The 17,791-nt window shown below is 42.3% G+C and overlaps 1 protein-coding gene across 5 annotated transcripts in view; it reads left to right on the top strand.

The window, feature by feature from the left end:
- Positions 1–17,791, top strand: part of LOC128533917 (B-cell receptor CD22-like) — a 95,575-nt gene that overhangs the window by 27,693 nt on the left and 50,091 nt on the right. For 4 of the 5 annotated variants that reach the window (XM_053508147.1, XM_053508145.1, XM_053508148.1 and 1 more), the window contains one exon: positions 2,298–2,555. The exons of the other annotated variant lie outside the window; for it this stretch is intronic. In XM_053508147.1, coding sequence (XP_053364122.1) covers positions 2,298–2,555 — 258 coding nt within the window. The remainder of the gene's footprint in view (positions 1–2,297; positions 2,556–17,791) is intronic. 5 annotated transcript variants of the gene reach the window in all.

Below are 17,791 nucleotides of genomic sequence, written 5' to 3'. Positions count from 1 at the left end.
GGACTATTGTAATGCATTACTAGGTGGTTGTCCTGCATCCTCAATAAACAAGCTACAGTTAGTCCAAAATGCAGCCGCCAGGGTTCTCACTAGATCCAGAAAATATGATCATATAACACCTATATTATCATCCCTGCACTGGCTACCTGTTCAATTTAGAATTAATTACAAAATAGTACTACTTACATACAAGGCTTTAAATGGTTTAGCTCCCTCATACCTAACCAGTCTTTTGATACGCTATAATCCACCACGTCCCTTAAGATCACAAAACTCCGGACTTCTGGTAATTCCCAGAATTTTAAAATCTACAAAAGGGGGCAGGGCATTTTCATATTTGGCTCCAAAGCTTTGGAATAGCCTTCCAGACACTGTTCGGGGAGCAGACACGGTTTCCCAATTCAAAAGTAGGCTCAAGACGCATCTCTTTAATCTGGCATACGCGTAACTCAACCCATAACCTCATACTCCATTACACTTATCCTGAATGGCAACTACGCTAATTCTCTCCATCTTTTCTGTATTTTTCTACCCATCCTGAGACATCTGGAGATTGTGCCAGCTTCAGTAGACAAAGGCCAACCCTGCGAGGTTTCTAAAGCATCTTGAGAAGGACCTGCTCCAGCTAGATTCTGCTTTATGATGGCTGGAGCTACACATCCTGCTCCTGTGCTTCCAGTGATCTGACCCCATCTGCCCTCTGCACCTACTGCTGAACTGAATCTACACAACTTCTGATATATTGAACTTTCACCTGCACAACACACTTGATGTTATTTCTATCTGTTATCACCCAGATGAGGATGGGTTCCCTGTTGAGTCTGGTTCCTCTCAAGGTTTCTTCCTATTGCCATCTCAGGGAGTTTTTCCTTGCCACTGTCGCCGTCACCCTTGGCTTGCTCATCAGAGACATTTCATTCATCATTCATTCATTTAATTATTATCTAGACACATTTTCTCACACATACACACTTCCAAATATTTTCTTTTCTTTTCTTTCTTAAAAAAAAAAAAAAAAAATCTTTCATTTTTTTTCTTGTGAAGCTGCTTTGGGACAATGACCATTGTTAAAAGCGCTATATAAATAAAATTGAATTGAATTGAATACTACTACTACTACTAATAATAATAATAATACTGAATGGAGAAAGTGCAGTCAAATAAGTACCACCATTGAAGGAGAGAAGAAAATGAAGAATAAATATATATCAGTATTTACAGAATAAATACATATCAGTTTGAGCTTGACATGTTTATGAGCCCTGTCGCTTGCTCTTAGGTGCCTAAGAGAGATTTTCAGCTTTAGTAGACACACACTACTTCATGTACGTGCATGTTATTTACAAGTTCTGACGCGTATCTTTCTTGTTACACAGTGTTACTCACGACTCCAGACGTCCGTTGATTTCTTTGTCTCTTGTTTTATTTTCAACACCAAAGTACAACGGTTGTTACAGTTTCTTGCATAAATCCACTGTAGTCATGACAAGTCGTTTGCTGTGTTCTGTAGCTTCGGTAGATTACAGTCACAACAACTTATTTTACTGTATCCTTTAGCTTACAGTGTCACGGTCAAGAGCTAGTGTTCTCCACACCTTTTTGTATTCTTCCGTATCTTAACAACAACTGAACAACTAACATACGTGATAGACATGCAGATACACAACTGTGGGATGATGTCACAGAACACCGTATGAAATGATGTCACAATACAACTTATGAGTATAATACTAAATGCTTAAACTAATAAACTTAATGGACTTAATGTATAATGCTTAACTAATAGACTTAATGCTTAACGCTTAACTAACAGACTTAATCCTTAATGCTTAACCAGTAAATTGAAATAAAATAAACACAACAACAAATCACAAGAATGAAATATGGCCCTTACACTTCAGATTGAAACACGACTGCCCCTACGGGTAATGAAGGGCTTTTTACAGCGCGGCTAGTCGCGGGATCTCTTGCGTTTTTAATGGCCAGATACACAAACATCTCTGCTATCATACAGTAATCAATGCCCTGTAGATGAAGTTCCTACATTCAAACTGACGACCCTTTCTCTGACCAAGACCAGATGTCCTCGCCTTATCATTTATTCTGATGCAACTAGTGCTGGAAAAACTTCAAAATAAGTAAACAAGGTTCAAACTTTCAAGGTTCAAAAGCTAATTATAGGGATTAAAACACATTTCAAAATCGTTGATTTTCTTTATCTTTATCTAAAAGGAAAATACTGAAATTGATTCAACATCACTCCCCTGTTTCACATCCCTCTATTCCTATTCCTTCAGATGGTCCTAGAAACACATCAGTATCAGCATCTCCATCTGCTTCAGTGGTTTTGGGCAGTTCAGTGTCTCTGAGTTGCAGCAGTGATGCAAACCCAGCAGTGCTGAACTACACCTGGTACAGAGAGAATGGAGAGCAGATAGGAACCGGAGACCATCTCACCATCATCACCACTGATTCTACACACAGTGGTTTATACTACTGTAGAGCTCAAAACCAGCATGGAGATCAGAACTCATCTGTCTACCTGGATGCTCAGTGTGCGTACAGTGCTGAAATATTCTTAATACAAAGTCACATAAGATAAGATAAGATAATATTCCACAGTCTAACAATGTTGTTATTGCACCGTTTCCATTGCACACAAATTTAAGATATTATAACTGTATTCTAAAATAGAATTATTATTTTTAAGATAATGTAACCATTGTAAAAATTTTAATATTGTATATGTTATAATATAATGAGATGGCGCCGCAGATGGCTGCCTCGGTGTGGAGCCCTCTATCTGTCTTACTGTTTTTGTTAGTTTGTCCTGTTTTTTGTTTCTTAAAATACCCCCTGCAGTTTGCCTATAGAGCAAACAGGTCTGTTGATGATGCAGTCAACATGGGAGTCAACTTCAACATCTGGACAAACCAGGGGCTTATGCAAGGGTCTTGTTTATAGACTTTTCATCAGCTTTTAATACGATCATCCCAGCACTGTTTCAGACCAAACTAAACCAGCTCTCTGTTCCTAGCTCTATCTGTCACTGGATCACCAGCTTTCTGACAGACAGGCAGCAGCTAGTGAGACTGGGAAAATTCATGTCCAACAGCCACACCACCAATACTGGAGCCCCTCAGGGATGCGTTCTCTCCCCACTGCTCTTCTCCCTCTACACCAATGACTGCACCTCTACAGACCCCACTATCAAGCTCCTAAAATTTCCGGATGACATCACAATCATCGGCCTCATACAGGACGGTGACGAGTCTGCTTACAGAAGTCAGGTCAAGCAGCTGGCTGTCTGGTGCAGTCTCAACAACCTGGAGCTGAACACGCTCAAAACAGTGGAGATGATTGTGGACTTCAGGAGGAACCCACCTGCACTTCCCCCACTCACCATCATGAACAGCACTGTGACAGCAGTGGAGTCATTCCGGTTCCTGGGCACGACCATCTCTCAAAACCTGAAGTGGGACATTCACATTGACTCCATTGTTAAAAAGGCCCACCAGAGGTTGTATTTCCTTCGCCAGCTAAATAAATTCAAGCTGCCACAGGAGCTGCTCACACAGTTCTACTCAGCCGTCATTGAATCCGTCCTGTGCGCTTCAATAACTGTCTGGTTTGGCTCAGCTACGAAAACAGACATCAGAAGACTACAAAGGACAGTTCGGACTGCTGAAAGAATTATTGGCACTGCTCTGCCCACGCCACAAGAACTGTATACATCCAGAGTGAGGAAAAGGGCTCGGAATATCAATTTGGACCCCTCACACCCAGGCCACCTTTTATTTGAACTTTTGCCATTGGGTCGACGATATAGAGCACCTAACACTAGGTAGGACAGTCAGGCACAAAAACAGTTCCCTTTCAAAGGCTACACTCGATCCTGCGTGAAAACGCTATGGGAATATCTTTTCATGTTGCCCGGTTGTGAAGCATGTGTGTACCAAACACACCAAATTTTGGCTTATATAACCTCGGTCAGGTAACGACATCTGATTAGATGCACCTGCAGGTTATAAATAGGAGTGAGCCGGCAACATTCCTCAGATCTTTTTCTTTACCGCATTGTGCGCGTGTGTGTGTCAGAAAAGCATAACAAAATATAAAACAAGCAGAATTAAATCTTATAAAACTCACCAGATAGTATGGCGGAGTTTAGAGTAAGATGTCCCCCTCCTTGTAAAAATTTCCTTTCGGAGGGCGATATGCATACATTCTGCTTCGAATGTTTGGGTGAGAAGCACGCTCTCGAAGGGCTTAATGGAGAGTGTGAGCACTGTGATCTTCTCCCCATAAAGCTGCTTTGCGTGCGCCTCGCGTTCTTTAGGGAACCACAAGCCGCACTGCACTCGTGGGGATCACAAGCAGATCTGGCCGAGGCGCGAGAGACGGAGTCCCTCCTTTCTCTCGCCCTTTCCCCCGATCCCAATGTCTCTCCTTCCACTTCACGAGTGCACTCCGGTGCTTCTCGCGGGTGTGTTGAAGAGACTCGTTCTCCTGCTTCTGTGGAAATGGAAGTTGCTTCCTCAGAACGCTTCTCAAAAGATGAGAGAGAATATGAGGAATTGCTCGAAGTTATAACGCGTGTAGCCGAATGACTGCATATTGACTGGCACAGGAGCAGGCTCACCCAAAACAATCTAAATTAGATGACAGATTTCTGTCGGGTGGCCAGGAGATGGAGCCAAAACACCGCTCTTTCCCATTTTTTGATGACCTCCACAACGAGTTATCTCGTTCTTGGAGAAATCCTTTTTCTTCCCGTATTTTTGTACCATCGACTTCATTTTATTCGAACATCGTTGATGTAAAAGCACGAGGTTATGTGGTGATGCCCCAGATAGAAGAGACGCTTGCGGGCTATCTCTCTCCTGGAACATCATCCTCATTAAAGAAACCAACACTTCCCTCCAAGCCGTGTAGAACTTCTTCTACCCTGGTAGGGAAAGCGTTCCAAGCAGCAGGTCAGGCCGGCGCTTCCTTGCACACCATGGCGGTTTTGCAGGCGTATCAGGCTGATCTCCTCTAAGATTTGAGCACGACCGGCACACTGAATCATGACGCATTCAATGAATTATGCCGGGCTACTGATTTATCCCTGCGTGCGACTAAACAGACAGCCCGTGCAATCGGCCGTTCCATGGCCTCCTTGGTGACCGCTGAAAGGCACCTGTGGTTAAACCTGACAGGCATCAAGGACAAGGATCGAACATTCCTCCTTGATGCCCCTGTCTCACCTTCCGGCCTATTCGGCGACGCTGTGAATTCCGTCGCCACTAGGTTCCGAGAAGCTAAACTGTATGAACAGGCTTTTGGGAAATTTCTCCCACGCCGTGCTCAAGAGTCGAGAAGCTTACCAGTATCGGGTCCTTCCATTCGGTCTAGCTCTGTCACCCCGCACATATACAAAATGTATGGATGCTGTCCTGGCTCCCTTGCATCTCCAGGGAATCCATATTCTCAATTACATAGACGACTGGCTAATCCTGGCCCAGTCTCAGCAGCTAGCGCTCCGACATCGCGATGTTGTCCTAGCTCATCTCCATTTGCTGGGATTGAGACTCAACGCTACCAAAAGCGTTCTCGTTCTGGCTCAGCGGACAACATACTTGGGTGTCAGATGGGATTCGATCACTATGCAGGCACAATTGTCTCCCGCTTGTGTCGAATCCATCCTTAGCGCCCTCAAGGAAATCAGGGAAATCCCTTACCGGCTGGGGTGCGGTCTTGGATGGCCGTCCAGCTCAGGTGCGCTGGAGAGGTCATCTTCTCGCATGGCACATCAATTGCCTCGAAATGATGTCTCTATTTTTGGCCCTACAGCACTTCCTCCAGCTGAGAGGCTACCATGTTCTAGTGCGGATGGACAATACATCGGTAGTCTCCTACATAAATCGCCAGGGCGGACTGCACTCGCGCCGCTTGAACGAGCTAGCGCATCAGGTACTGCTCTGGGCACAGGACAAGTTCCTGTCCCTCAGGGCGATTTACATTCCAGGGCACATGAATGTGGGAGCAGATTTACTGTCCAGACAAGCTGTGACACACCGGGAATGGAAACTCCACCCCGACATAGCCAAATCTGGGAAAGTTTCTTTACAGAAGAGGTGGACGTCTTTGCCTCCCAAGAGACAATGTCCTCTCTACTACTCTTTGACTCATCCAGCTCCCCTGGGTCTGGACGCGATGGCCCATACGTGGCCCAATTTACGCCTTTATGCGTTTCCGCCAATATCTCTGCTCCCGGGAGTCCTGGCGAGGGTCCGTCAACACGGTTTGCGCCTCTTACTGATAGCGCCCCGTTGGTCGGCCAGAGTATGGTTCTCGGATCTAATATCTCTCCTCGATGGCTCACCTTGGATGATTCCAGTGAGGAGGGATCTTCTGTCTCAGGCGCAGAGGGACAATATTTCATCCCCGACCCAAGCTTTGAAACCTTCACGTTTGGCCCCTGAACGGGACCAACTAAGTCAAGCTGGTCTCCCAGCCAGCGTTATTGACACTATTCTAGCCACTAGAGCTCCCTCCACTAGGAAAGCTTATGCCCTCAAATGGAATGTTTTCGAAAGTTGGTGCATGACGAAGCAGGTAGACCCAGTCCACTGCCAAATTGTTTCAGTGCTGAAGTTCCTGCAAGATAAGTTGTCCTCGGGCTTGTGCCCTAGTACCCTTAGGACGTACGTGGCCGCTATCTCAGCCTGCCACGTTCCAATCGAGGGGATTACTGTGGGAAAACACTCTTTAGTTGCCCGTTTTATTTGTGGAGCCAAACGGTTGAGGCCTTCCACTAGAGCCACGACCCCTTCATGGGATTTATCTATCGTGCTCGAAGGTCTAATTGACACTCCTTTCGAACCGCTAGAGTCAGCGCCTGACAGGCTTCTGACTCTTAAGATGGTTTTTCTTATGGCCATTACCTCTCTCAAGAGGATTGGGGATCTGCGCGCCTTGTCAGTCTCCCCATCCTGCCTGGACTTTGCCCCTGGGCTAGTCAAGGCCATTCTGCATCCTCACCCGAACTATCTCGTGAAAGTTCCATTTTCAAACATGCACCCTGTTGTTCTTGAAGCCTTCTGTCCTCCGCCTTTTACAGCTTCGGAGCAGGAGAAACTTCACCTATTATGTCCAGTACGTGCTCTTCGGATTTACTACGCAGACCATGTCACATTGGGTGAGAGATGCTATTGCTCTCTCCTATGAGGCGCGTGGGCTCACTTCGCCTCTAGGAATCAGGGCTCATTCAACCAGGGGGATTGCTTCATCTATTGCACTAGCAAGAGGTATTCCGCTGCAACAAGTGTGTGACGCGGCTGGCTGGTCCTCTCCGCACACATTTATTAGATTTTATAGTCTGGATGTTTCTGTCACTCCGGGCTCACGAGTCCTCGAGTCAGCTTCCCAGACATAGTTCTGGAACTTCTCAGCCTTGTGCGCACACGCTACACAATGCGGGGTCCAGACACTCGCAGTGCGGCGACGCTGGTACTCTTGTTCCCATAGCATTTTCACGTAGCATCGAGTGTAGCCTTTAAAAGGGAACGTCTCGGGTTACTTTGCTGTAACCCTGTTCCCTGAAAAGGCGGGAATGAGATGCTGCGTCCCAATGCCGCACTGCCCACGTGACCGGACGTCTGTTCAGACAATCAATCTGAGGAATGTTGCCGGCTCACTCCTATTTATAACCTGCAGGTGCATCTAATCAGATGACGTCACCTGATCGAGGTTATATAAGCCAAAATTTGGTGTGTTTGGTACACACATGCTTCACAATCGGCAACATGAAAAGATATTACCATAGCGTTTTCACGCAGCATCTCGTTCCCGCCTTTTCAGGGAACAGGGTTACAGCAAAGTAACCCGAGACGTTTTTTTCCCCAGGCAATCTCCGTCATGAACAGTTAAACATTAACTGCCAATATATGTGCAAAATTGTGTACAGTACCACAGTGCAATATACTGTATAATACCACAGATTTCAGATATTTCTATAACTTATTTAAAAGAATCTCACACCCTACTCCATTTGATGTCAAACCTTTTTTTTTTTTTTTTTTTGTCGTGCTGTTTTCGTCTTGTCATTTGTTTTCTGTTCTGGAAGCTCTGTCACTAAAACAAATTCCTTGTACGTGCAAGCGTACTTGGCAATAAAACTCTTTTTGATTCTGATTCTGATATAAGAGTATACAACAGTGTGAATTATGGATACTAGTTCACTAGGAGCATCTCTGATTATAATAGCACAAGGGATAAAAGAATTTCAATATCACTTCTTCATACACTTAAGATGTCACAGCCTGGCACTGAAGGAGCTGCTCAGAGATGAAACTGTTTCATACAAGGGGTGAGAGTCATTCTCCAGCAATGATGATAGCTTAGCTACCATCCTCCTTTCTCCCACCTCCTGTACAGTGACCAGCGAAATCCCCAGGAATCAGCTTGTCCAGTCTTTTCCTGTCTGCAGTAGGGACCCTGCAGCAGATCACTTTATAGGCCACCACAGAGTCCAAAAAAGTCTTCAGTAGTGCTCCTATCACACAAAAGGACCATAATCTCTGGAAAAGAGTGTCTGACAAATCTTCTTCTTTGTCTTTTGGCAGTTCCCTTTCAGGGGTCGCCACAGGAAATCATCTGCCTCCATTTAACCCTATCCTCTGCATCCTCTTCTCTCACACCAACTAACTTCATGGCCTTTCTCACTGCATCCATAAATCTCCTCTTTGGTCTTCCTCTAGACCTCCTGCCTGGCAGTTCCAACCTCAGCATTCTTCTACCGATATATTCACAATCTCTCCTCTGAACATGTCCAAACCTCCTCAATCTGGCCTCACTAACTTTATTTTCAAAACATCTAACATGAGTTGTCCCTCTGATGGACTCATTCTTGATCCTATCCATCCTTGCCACTCCCAAAGAGAACTTCAACATCATCAGCTCAGCTACCTCCAGCCCTGCCTCATGTCTTTTCTTCAGTGCTATGGCGTTATATTCCTGCCACAATTCTGAGCAGGTGGTTTGACATTTTAAGAGCAGTCAAAGCACTCTATGCGCGTGCAATGTCTCCACTGCGCACTCAACAGCTCAATTCTGTGCGTGCAGGTTCTTCCCTACTCGCTCAATGTGTTCTCCGACTCTGCCTGCACGCTCGCTCAACATTATCCAGCATTACAAAACTGCCACAAAACCAGCCAATCACAGACTTCCACACACTACTTCTGTTTGGCTGTTCCTTCTCTATAAGTTGGCAATATTCGACCGCATAACGCATACTTGAATTCATACGTTAAATTCTTTGTCGCTTGTTTTATTTTCAACATCAAAGTTCAAAAGTTTTTAGTAGGGAAATATCGCTCTTACATCGAGCACGCACAGAAAAGAAATTTTGCATGCGCATGGGAACGAGAGTACCAACGCGGAGTGCGATGAGCAAACTGAATCCTGTAGCCTTTCTCTACAGTCTTTAGCACCCAGGGAGATATGCCTGGCAGTAGCTTCCACGCTGCCAGTTTCTCCGAAAGGGGTACAAGTTTTAGTGCGCGGGGGGGTGTTAGTGGTTCGGCATCCTGGAATATAGCAGGATAAAACCGAGGCACTGACATATCTCTGGAGGTCGGTAAGTCCGAAACACCATCTCTTTTTTTTCTATTCTCTCACATCCGTGGACTTCACGGATCTACTGTGTGTACTGACAGACTAGGGGCTATGTATGCAGGATAATATTACCCTGTCCAGTGGAAATACATGGGTAAAGTTGCATATGCGATTAACCCCCACACAAACATTACTGCATTTTTTAGAAGAGAACTCTATGAATGGACAATTATTGTCATTAGGGAAATAATTACCTTCTATACTACATTTAGGTGACCTATCTTTTAAACATTTGGTTATGTGAACATAAGTGGTTTCCCATTTTTGTTTTGCATTTAACACAAGTGTCCACTTTTTGCCAAGGGTAGGTGAATTGTCTCCATATTTCGTAAAAGGCAATACTGTAACTTCCTGAGGCATGAAAACGTAGGTTATTGGTATAATTACACCCAAGGGCTGCTGAGTTTGGCCTTCATATTTGTTTGTTTGTAGTATGCCAGTATCTGCAGGACGGCCATGGTGTTTATCGGTATGATGCAAGATGTGTTGTCTGAAACACCAGAGGCGGCGGAAACTGAACACTGACCCCCTGGGGGTGTCCGGGGGGGCATGCTCTTATAGGAAAGAGCGTTGAGTGCCGTTCCCCGGGGGGGATCACCCCCACATTCCCAAATCTTTCAGCAGATCAGCCTGATACGCCTGCAAAACCGCCATGGTGTGCAAGGAAGCGCCGACCTGACCTGCTGCTTGAAACGCTTTCCCTACCAGGGTAGAAGAAGTTCTACACGGCTTGGAGGGAAGTGTTGGTTTCTTTAATGAGGATGATGTTCCAGGAGAGAGATAGCCCGCAAGCGTCTCTTCTATCTGGGGCATCACCACATAACCTCATGCTTTTGCATCAACGATGTTAGAATAAAACGAAGTCGATGGTACAAAAATACGGGAAGAAAAAGGATTTCTCCAAGAACGAGATAACTCGTTGTGGAGGTCATCAAAAAATGGGAGAGAGCGGTGTTTTGGCTCCATCTCCTGGCCACCCGACAGAAATCTGTCATCTAATTTAGATTGTTTTGGGTGAGCCTGCTCCTGTGGCCAGTCAATATGCAGTTGTTCGACTGCACGCGTTATAACTTCGAGCAATTCCTCATATTCTCTCTCCTCTTTTGAGGAGCGTTCCAAGGAAACAACTTCCATTTCCACAGAAGCAGGAGAATGAGTCTCTTCAACACATCCGCGAGAAGCACCGGAGTGCGCTCGTGAAGTGGAAGGAGAGACATCGGGATCAGGGGAGAGGGCGAGAGAAAGGGGGGACTCCGTCTCTTGCTCCTCGGCCAGATCTGCTTGTGATCCCCATGAATGCAGCGCGGCTCGTGGTTCCCTAAAGAACGCGAGACGCGCGCGAAGCAGCTTCATGGGGAGAAGATCACAGTGCTCACACTCTCCATTAAGCTCTTCGAGAGCGTGCTTTTCACCCAAATATTCGAAGCAGAATGTGTGCATATCGCCCTCCGAAAGGGAATTTTCACAAGGAGGTCGGACATCTAGTTTTAAACTCCACCATACTATCTGGTGAGTTTTTTGAGATTTTAATTCTGCTTATTTTGTATTTTTGTCATGCTTGCTGACACACACATGCGCACAATGCGGTGAAGAAAAAGATCTGAGGGATGTTGCCGGCTCACTCCTATTTATAACCTGCAGGTGCATCTAATCAGATGATGTCACCTGATCGAGGTTATATAAGCCAAAATTTGGCGTGTTTGGTACACACATGCTTCACAACCGGCACCATGAAAAGATATTCCCATAGCGTTTTCACGCAGCATCGAGTGTAGCCTTTGAAAGGAAACAATCACCTCACCGTCAACAAACCTGAGTGATCAATGAGAGTCACCTACCCACACCTGAAAATTGTCAGGTATATAGAAACAACAGGAGGTGTTTAAAAGCTTACAGACTTACCAGCCTACATTTACCTTTGGGCAAGTCCACAGGTTTGCTAAAGTGAAATTTACCAGGGTCATCTCTTTTTTTTCTATTCTCTCACATCCGTGGACTTCACGGATCTACTGTGTGTACTGACAGACTAGGGGCTATGTATGCAGGATAACATTACCCTGTCCAGTGGAAATACATGGGTAAAGTTGCATATGCGATTAACCCCCACACCCACATTACTGCATTTTTTAGAAGAGAACTCTATGAATGGACAATTATTGTCATTAGGGAAATAATTACCTTCTATACTACATTTAGGTGACCTATCTTTTAAACATTTGGTTATGTGAACATAAGTGGTTCCCCATTTTTGTTTTGCATTTAACACAAGTGTCCACTTTTTGCCAAGGGTAAGTGAATTGTCTCCATATTTCTTAACAGGCAGTGGGGTGCAATAACTTCCTGAGGCATGAAAACGTAGGTTATTGGTATAATTACACCCAAGGGCTGCTGAGTTTGGCCTTCATATTTGTTTGTTTGTAGTATGCCAGTACCTGCAGGACGGCCATGGTGTTTATCGGTATGATGCAAGATGTGTTGTCTGCATTTGCTTCTGCTGCTGTGACATTATTAAGGGGCAGTGCTACCCAGCTCAAGGTCATGACATGGCATATCCAACACAAGTCATTGTGTATGTCTTTCATATTATCACCAATGTCTAATGGTACAGTTGTGTTCAAAATACACTCAACAAAAATATAAACGCAACACCTTTGTTTCTGCTCCGATTTTTCATGAGATGGACTTAAAGATCTAAAATTCATTCCAGATACACAATATTACCATTTATTGTGGTCAGTATAAGGTACACATGTGCACTACTCATGATGTCAGATCAGCATCTTGATGTGGCACACCTGTGAGGTGGGATGGATTATTTCAGCAAAGCAGAAGTGCTCACTATCACACATTTAGACTGATTTGTGAACAATGTTTGAGAGAAATGGTAATATTGTGTATCTGGAATTTTAGATCTTTAAGTCCATCTCATGAAAAATCGGAGCAGAAACAAAGGTGTTGCGTTTATATTTTTGTTGAGTGCACTGTAATAGCAGTGTGTTGAAAAAAGTAAGTAAAGCTCCATATCCATATCACACAAATGCATTAGACTCCCTGCACATTCTATTCTGAATCACAACATGAAAAATGTGCTAAATGGATTATTAGTTTACAGAAAGTGAAGAAAAAAATGTTAGTCTGTTCAAAAGAACAGCAGTGTCAGCATTCATCTTTACAAAGTGATGAATTTACCACTTAAACAAAAATGCTTGTTTTAATCTTTCTTGTGCATCTCTGAACTAATATTTAGTTGTATAACCTTGCTTTCTGAGAACTGCTTCACATCTGTGACAATTGTAATATACAATTCCTCTGCCACAATTCCTCTGCATTTCTTGGTTTTGCCTCAGAAACAGCATTTTTATAGTCAGGCCACAACTTTTTTATTAAATTAGGGCGTGGGAATTGGGCTGGCCACGCCGTAACGTCAATCTTGTTGGTTTGGAACCAAGATTCTGCTCGCTTATTGGTGTGTCTGTGGTCGTTGTCTTGTTGAAACACTAATTTCAAGGGCATTTCCTCTTCAGCATAAGGCAACATTACCTCTTTAAGTATTCTGATGTACCCTACATCATTCTATTCTAACATATTCTAATTCTCATATTCTAATAAACATATTTTAATTCTCTTCTAGGGTCAATGGCAGCCGTAAAATGCATTTCACTACATTTCGTACTGTGTATGTTTGTGTATGTGACAAATAAAATTTGAATTTGAATTTGATATTCTGACTGTAGGCCAGTCAATGTGTTCTTTGGTGAACTGTAACCTCTTCAGCTCATGGTGTTTTTTCAACAATGGGAATTCTTGCTGATAGCTTGGCTTCACTTCACATAGCCATCTTCTAATAGTAACAGTACTCACAGGTAACTTTTTAGTTGTTCTTTGACCTGCTGGAACTGATCATTGGCTAAGTCTTTACCAATTTTGTTATTCTTCGATCCATTCGAATGGTAGTTTTCCGTTTTCTTCCACATTGTTCTGGTTTTGATCTCCATTTTAAAGCATTTGATACCATTTTAGCAGAGCAGCCTATCATTTTCTGCACTTCTTTGTATGTTATTTTCCATCTCTAATCAACAACAACCCGTTTTACTCTGATTTTCAGAGAGAAATGCGCAGGACAACCTTTTCTGCATTTATCCTTATATATAAGGGGAACTTGTTTGACACCTGTTTTTCACAGAATAATTTACCTCTCCAATTGAACTCCACACTGCTTCTATTCTGAACAGTCCCATTTCAATTAATGATTAATTTACACAGAAACAAGTGCACCCAATCATGACTGTTGGGTCTGTTGGTTTTCTATTACTCCACTAAATCTACAAGTGAAATATTGACCAAGAAGAAATATAATTTCTCCCAAAAACAATTATTGATCTGGTTACTGATGTTGGCCTGCTATTATTTAGAACACAACTGTAGAGCACATCTCAAAAGCAATCTCAGTAATTAATAATTCTACATTTCCCTTCTATTTTTTCTTTTTTCTTTCTTTATTTTCCCTGGAATACCACATTTCTCAAACATAACTTAGATGTTATATTTACCACAGGACCTCCACAAGGTCTTTTTTTGGTTGTTGTTTTGCTGTTACCCATGATTTTTATTTTTTTACTAATTTATGCGTGCCACTACCTCACAGTGAACTCAACAGTCCCCTTGACTGTTACTGTACCTGTGCACCTTGCACCCTGACTTGATACATGTCCAGACGTTCTTACACCAAGCACGTCCGCTGCGGGGCCAGGTTTTCGTAAACCTCTTTTTTTGTGCACCTTACATTTTTGGGTAATTCACGGTCCCTTACCCGTGTGATAGATCCGAGTCTAAATCTATCTCAGTCACTGTGAGAAAGCGCACTTCTTACATTTACATCTTCATTTAGGCATTCGGCAGACGAATGCCTAAATTTAACTCAATTAAAGTTTGTTTCTTTTCTTTCCTCGGCCATCTCTTTCTATGCTTCATCAGACAGGTTTAAAGCTTCTATAGTCTATGTGGAACCTTACTACAAATATCAGAATTAATACATGATTAAAATGTTTCCATTACATTGGGTCAAAATAACCCAACCAGGTGCTCATTTATAAATGACTAGCTACATCTCATTTGACTCAACATGATCAACCCAACAATGTCTTTAATGTTCCTGAAATAACCCAGAATTTTGACCCAGCATAAACAACCCAACAATGTGTTTACAGAAAGAACAGCATTTTTTAAAGTGGATTTTTTAGAGTTATTCCAATGTTTTGTTCTGAAAGTCTATTTTTGTCAGTTTTTTCTATGTTTAAAGATCGATGTCTTTAAATGTAAACCCTTTAAAATAATAACATTAAACAGATACAAACAGAGATAGGCTATATACATAACAGTAATTTTTTTGTACAAATAAAATTGTCAGCTAGTAAACTTGATCATCTGTCTGAACAACATTTCACCATTTTTTTAAACTCATTGTTGTACAGTAAATGATAATAGTTTTTGATTAAAATTTTTCATGTTTGTTGTATGAAGTTCTTACATGCGGAAATTACCATCATTGTAATATTTCTTCAATACAACATGTTCTTATGATTTTTTTTATGACTTAAGCTGTAATTATGTTTAAAAACTGCGGCAAATGAAAATGTCACTTTGCGCCACCTGGCAGCCATTTTACAAATGACTTTTTGCCACGGCGGGGAGTACGGCGGTAATAGACATTTTTGTTGACTACAGTACCTACTGAATGACTGTAAACAAAGTTTGGTGCCTTTGATGTCCAGAGTGCATTTCACAAATACTTACCCATACACTCGGAAAAAAAAAAAAAAACATGACGTGCTGGAAAAAAATAAGTAAATGCTTATTTACTTGTGGTCTTTAACTGGTAGAGGAGGAGGCGTCGCAGTTATTTACAATGATAATCTGGCTATCGTACAAAAACACAGATTTAAATTTAATGCATTTGAAATTCTCTTTAGTAATATAAAGTCAGCTTAGACGATTCCGCTAATCATCATTTACAGACCTCCAGGGCCATACTCTGAATTTCTCTGTGAATTTGCAGATTTCCTTTCAAACCTTGTCGTTTCCGTAGACAAAGCGTTAATTGCTGGAGATTTTAATATTCATTTTGAGAATCCAGAAGACCCTCTGAGAACAGCATTTATGTCTATACTGGACTCAGTAGGAGTAAATCAGTGTGTAGTAGGACCCACTCATAAAGCAGGTCACACTTTGAACTTAATATTATCCTTCGGATTAAGTATAAGAAACATAATTACAATTCCACAGTCTGAAGTTATATCAGATCACTGTCTTGTCTCGATTAAAGTGTCTCATAGTAATAATGTACGCACAGCACCGCGCTACCGCCTTAAACGTACATTCACATCAAATACCACACAGAGCTTTATCGATAATCTTCCAGAGTTATCAACTTTGATTGGATCGCCATTTGATTCCACAGAACTCGATCAAGCGACTGAATATCTAGAGTCAACACTTCGTCATAGCTTAGATAATGTAGCTCCAGTTAAAAGAAGAATGATTGGAGATAAGAAACTCGCTCCTTGGTATAACGATCACACACGCACTCTAAAACAAACCGCTCGGAAATTAGAACGCAAATGGCATCAAACTAAATTGTTAGTTTTCCAAATAGCATGGAAGGAGAGCATCCTGAACTATAGAAGAGCTCTCAGTGCTGCTAGGTCAATGTATCTCTCCACTTTTATAGAAAATAACAAAAATAATCCTAGATTTTTATTTAATACCATAGCTAAATAAACTAAAAACAAGACCACTGCAGAAATCTCCACAACAACATACAGTAGTGAGGATTTCATGAACTTTTTCAATAACAAAATCATAAATATTAGGCAAAAAATTCAGGCTTTAAAACCAGACAATTTAAGTGATACAGATGATTAATTTATCAAATCACATCAGAACCTAGAATAGTTTACTCCCCTTGAAGCGAGTGAACTAATTTCACTCATCTCCTCTTCAAAATCGTCAACCTGTAAATTAGATCCTATACCGACACATTTTCTCAAGCAGATAGTTCCAGCAATAACAGAACCCCTGTTAAAAGTAATTAACTGTTCACTCAGCAGTGGGTATGTTCCTAAATCCCTTAAATTAGCAGTTATTAAACCACTAATCAAAAAACCTGACCTTGGCCCTTGTCAGCTTTCCAATTACAGGCCGATATCAAACCTCCCGTTTATCTCTAAAATTCTGGAAAAGGTAGTATCACAACAGCTAAGTTCATATCTACATAGGAATAGCATACATGAACTGTATCAGTCAGGATTTAGGCCTCATCACAGCACAGAGACAGCGCTCGTTAAAGTAGTAGATGACCTCCTAGTGGCCTCTGATCAGGGTTGTGTCACTATACTTGTGTTACTTGACCTCAGTGCAGCTTTTGACACTATTGTTCATGGTATTCTCCTTCACAGATTAGAAAATGTAGTAGGAATTAAGGGAATGGCCCTCTTATGGCTCAGATCCTATTTGACTGATCGTTATCAGTTGAGTTTGGTGTTCCACAGGGTTCTGTTTTAGGCCCACTGCTTTTTTCCCTTTACATGCTTCCTCTAGGCAACATAATTCGTAAACATGGTATTAGTTTTTATTGTTATGCTGATGACACACAAGTATACGTTTCAGCAAAACCAGATGAGAAAAACCAGCTTACTAAAGTTGAGCAATGTGTGCAGGACATAAGAGATTGGATGTTAATTAATTTTCTTCTGCTTAATCCTGATAAGACAGAAGTTCTAGTCATAGGACCACAAGCAGCTAAAAGTAAGCTTTCTGATCACACTGTGATTTTAAATGGCCTTTCTGTTCCATCAAGTGCAACAGTAAAACACCTCGATGTGATTATAGATTCAAGCCTTTCATTTGAAGCACATGTAGATAATATTACCAGGATAGCATTCTTTCACCTCAGAAATATTGCCAAGATAAGAAATATATTGTCACTAAACGATGCAGAAAAACTAGTTTACGCTTTTATCACGTCTAGGTTGGATTATTTTAACGCCTTACTGTCTGGTTGTTAAACTAGGTGCTTAAACAAGCTTCAATTAGTCCAGAATGCAGCAGCGAGAGTCCTCACTCGAACCAGAAG

The sequence above is a fragment of the Clarias gariepinus genome, chromosome 12 (assembly GCF_024256425.1).
Source record: "Clarias gariepinus isolate MV-2021 ecotype Netherlands chromosome 12, CGAR_prim_01v2, whole genome shotgun sequence".
Lineage (NCBI taxonomy): Eukaryota > Metazoa > Chordata > Actinopteri > Siluriformes > Clariidae > Clarias > Clarias gariepinus.
Note: the sequence above shows the minus strand (reverse complement) of the source record. Positions and strands in the feature narration are given on the sequence as shown.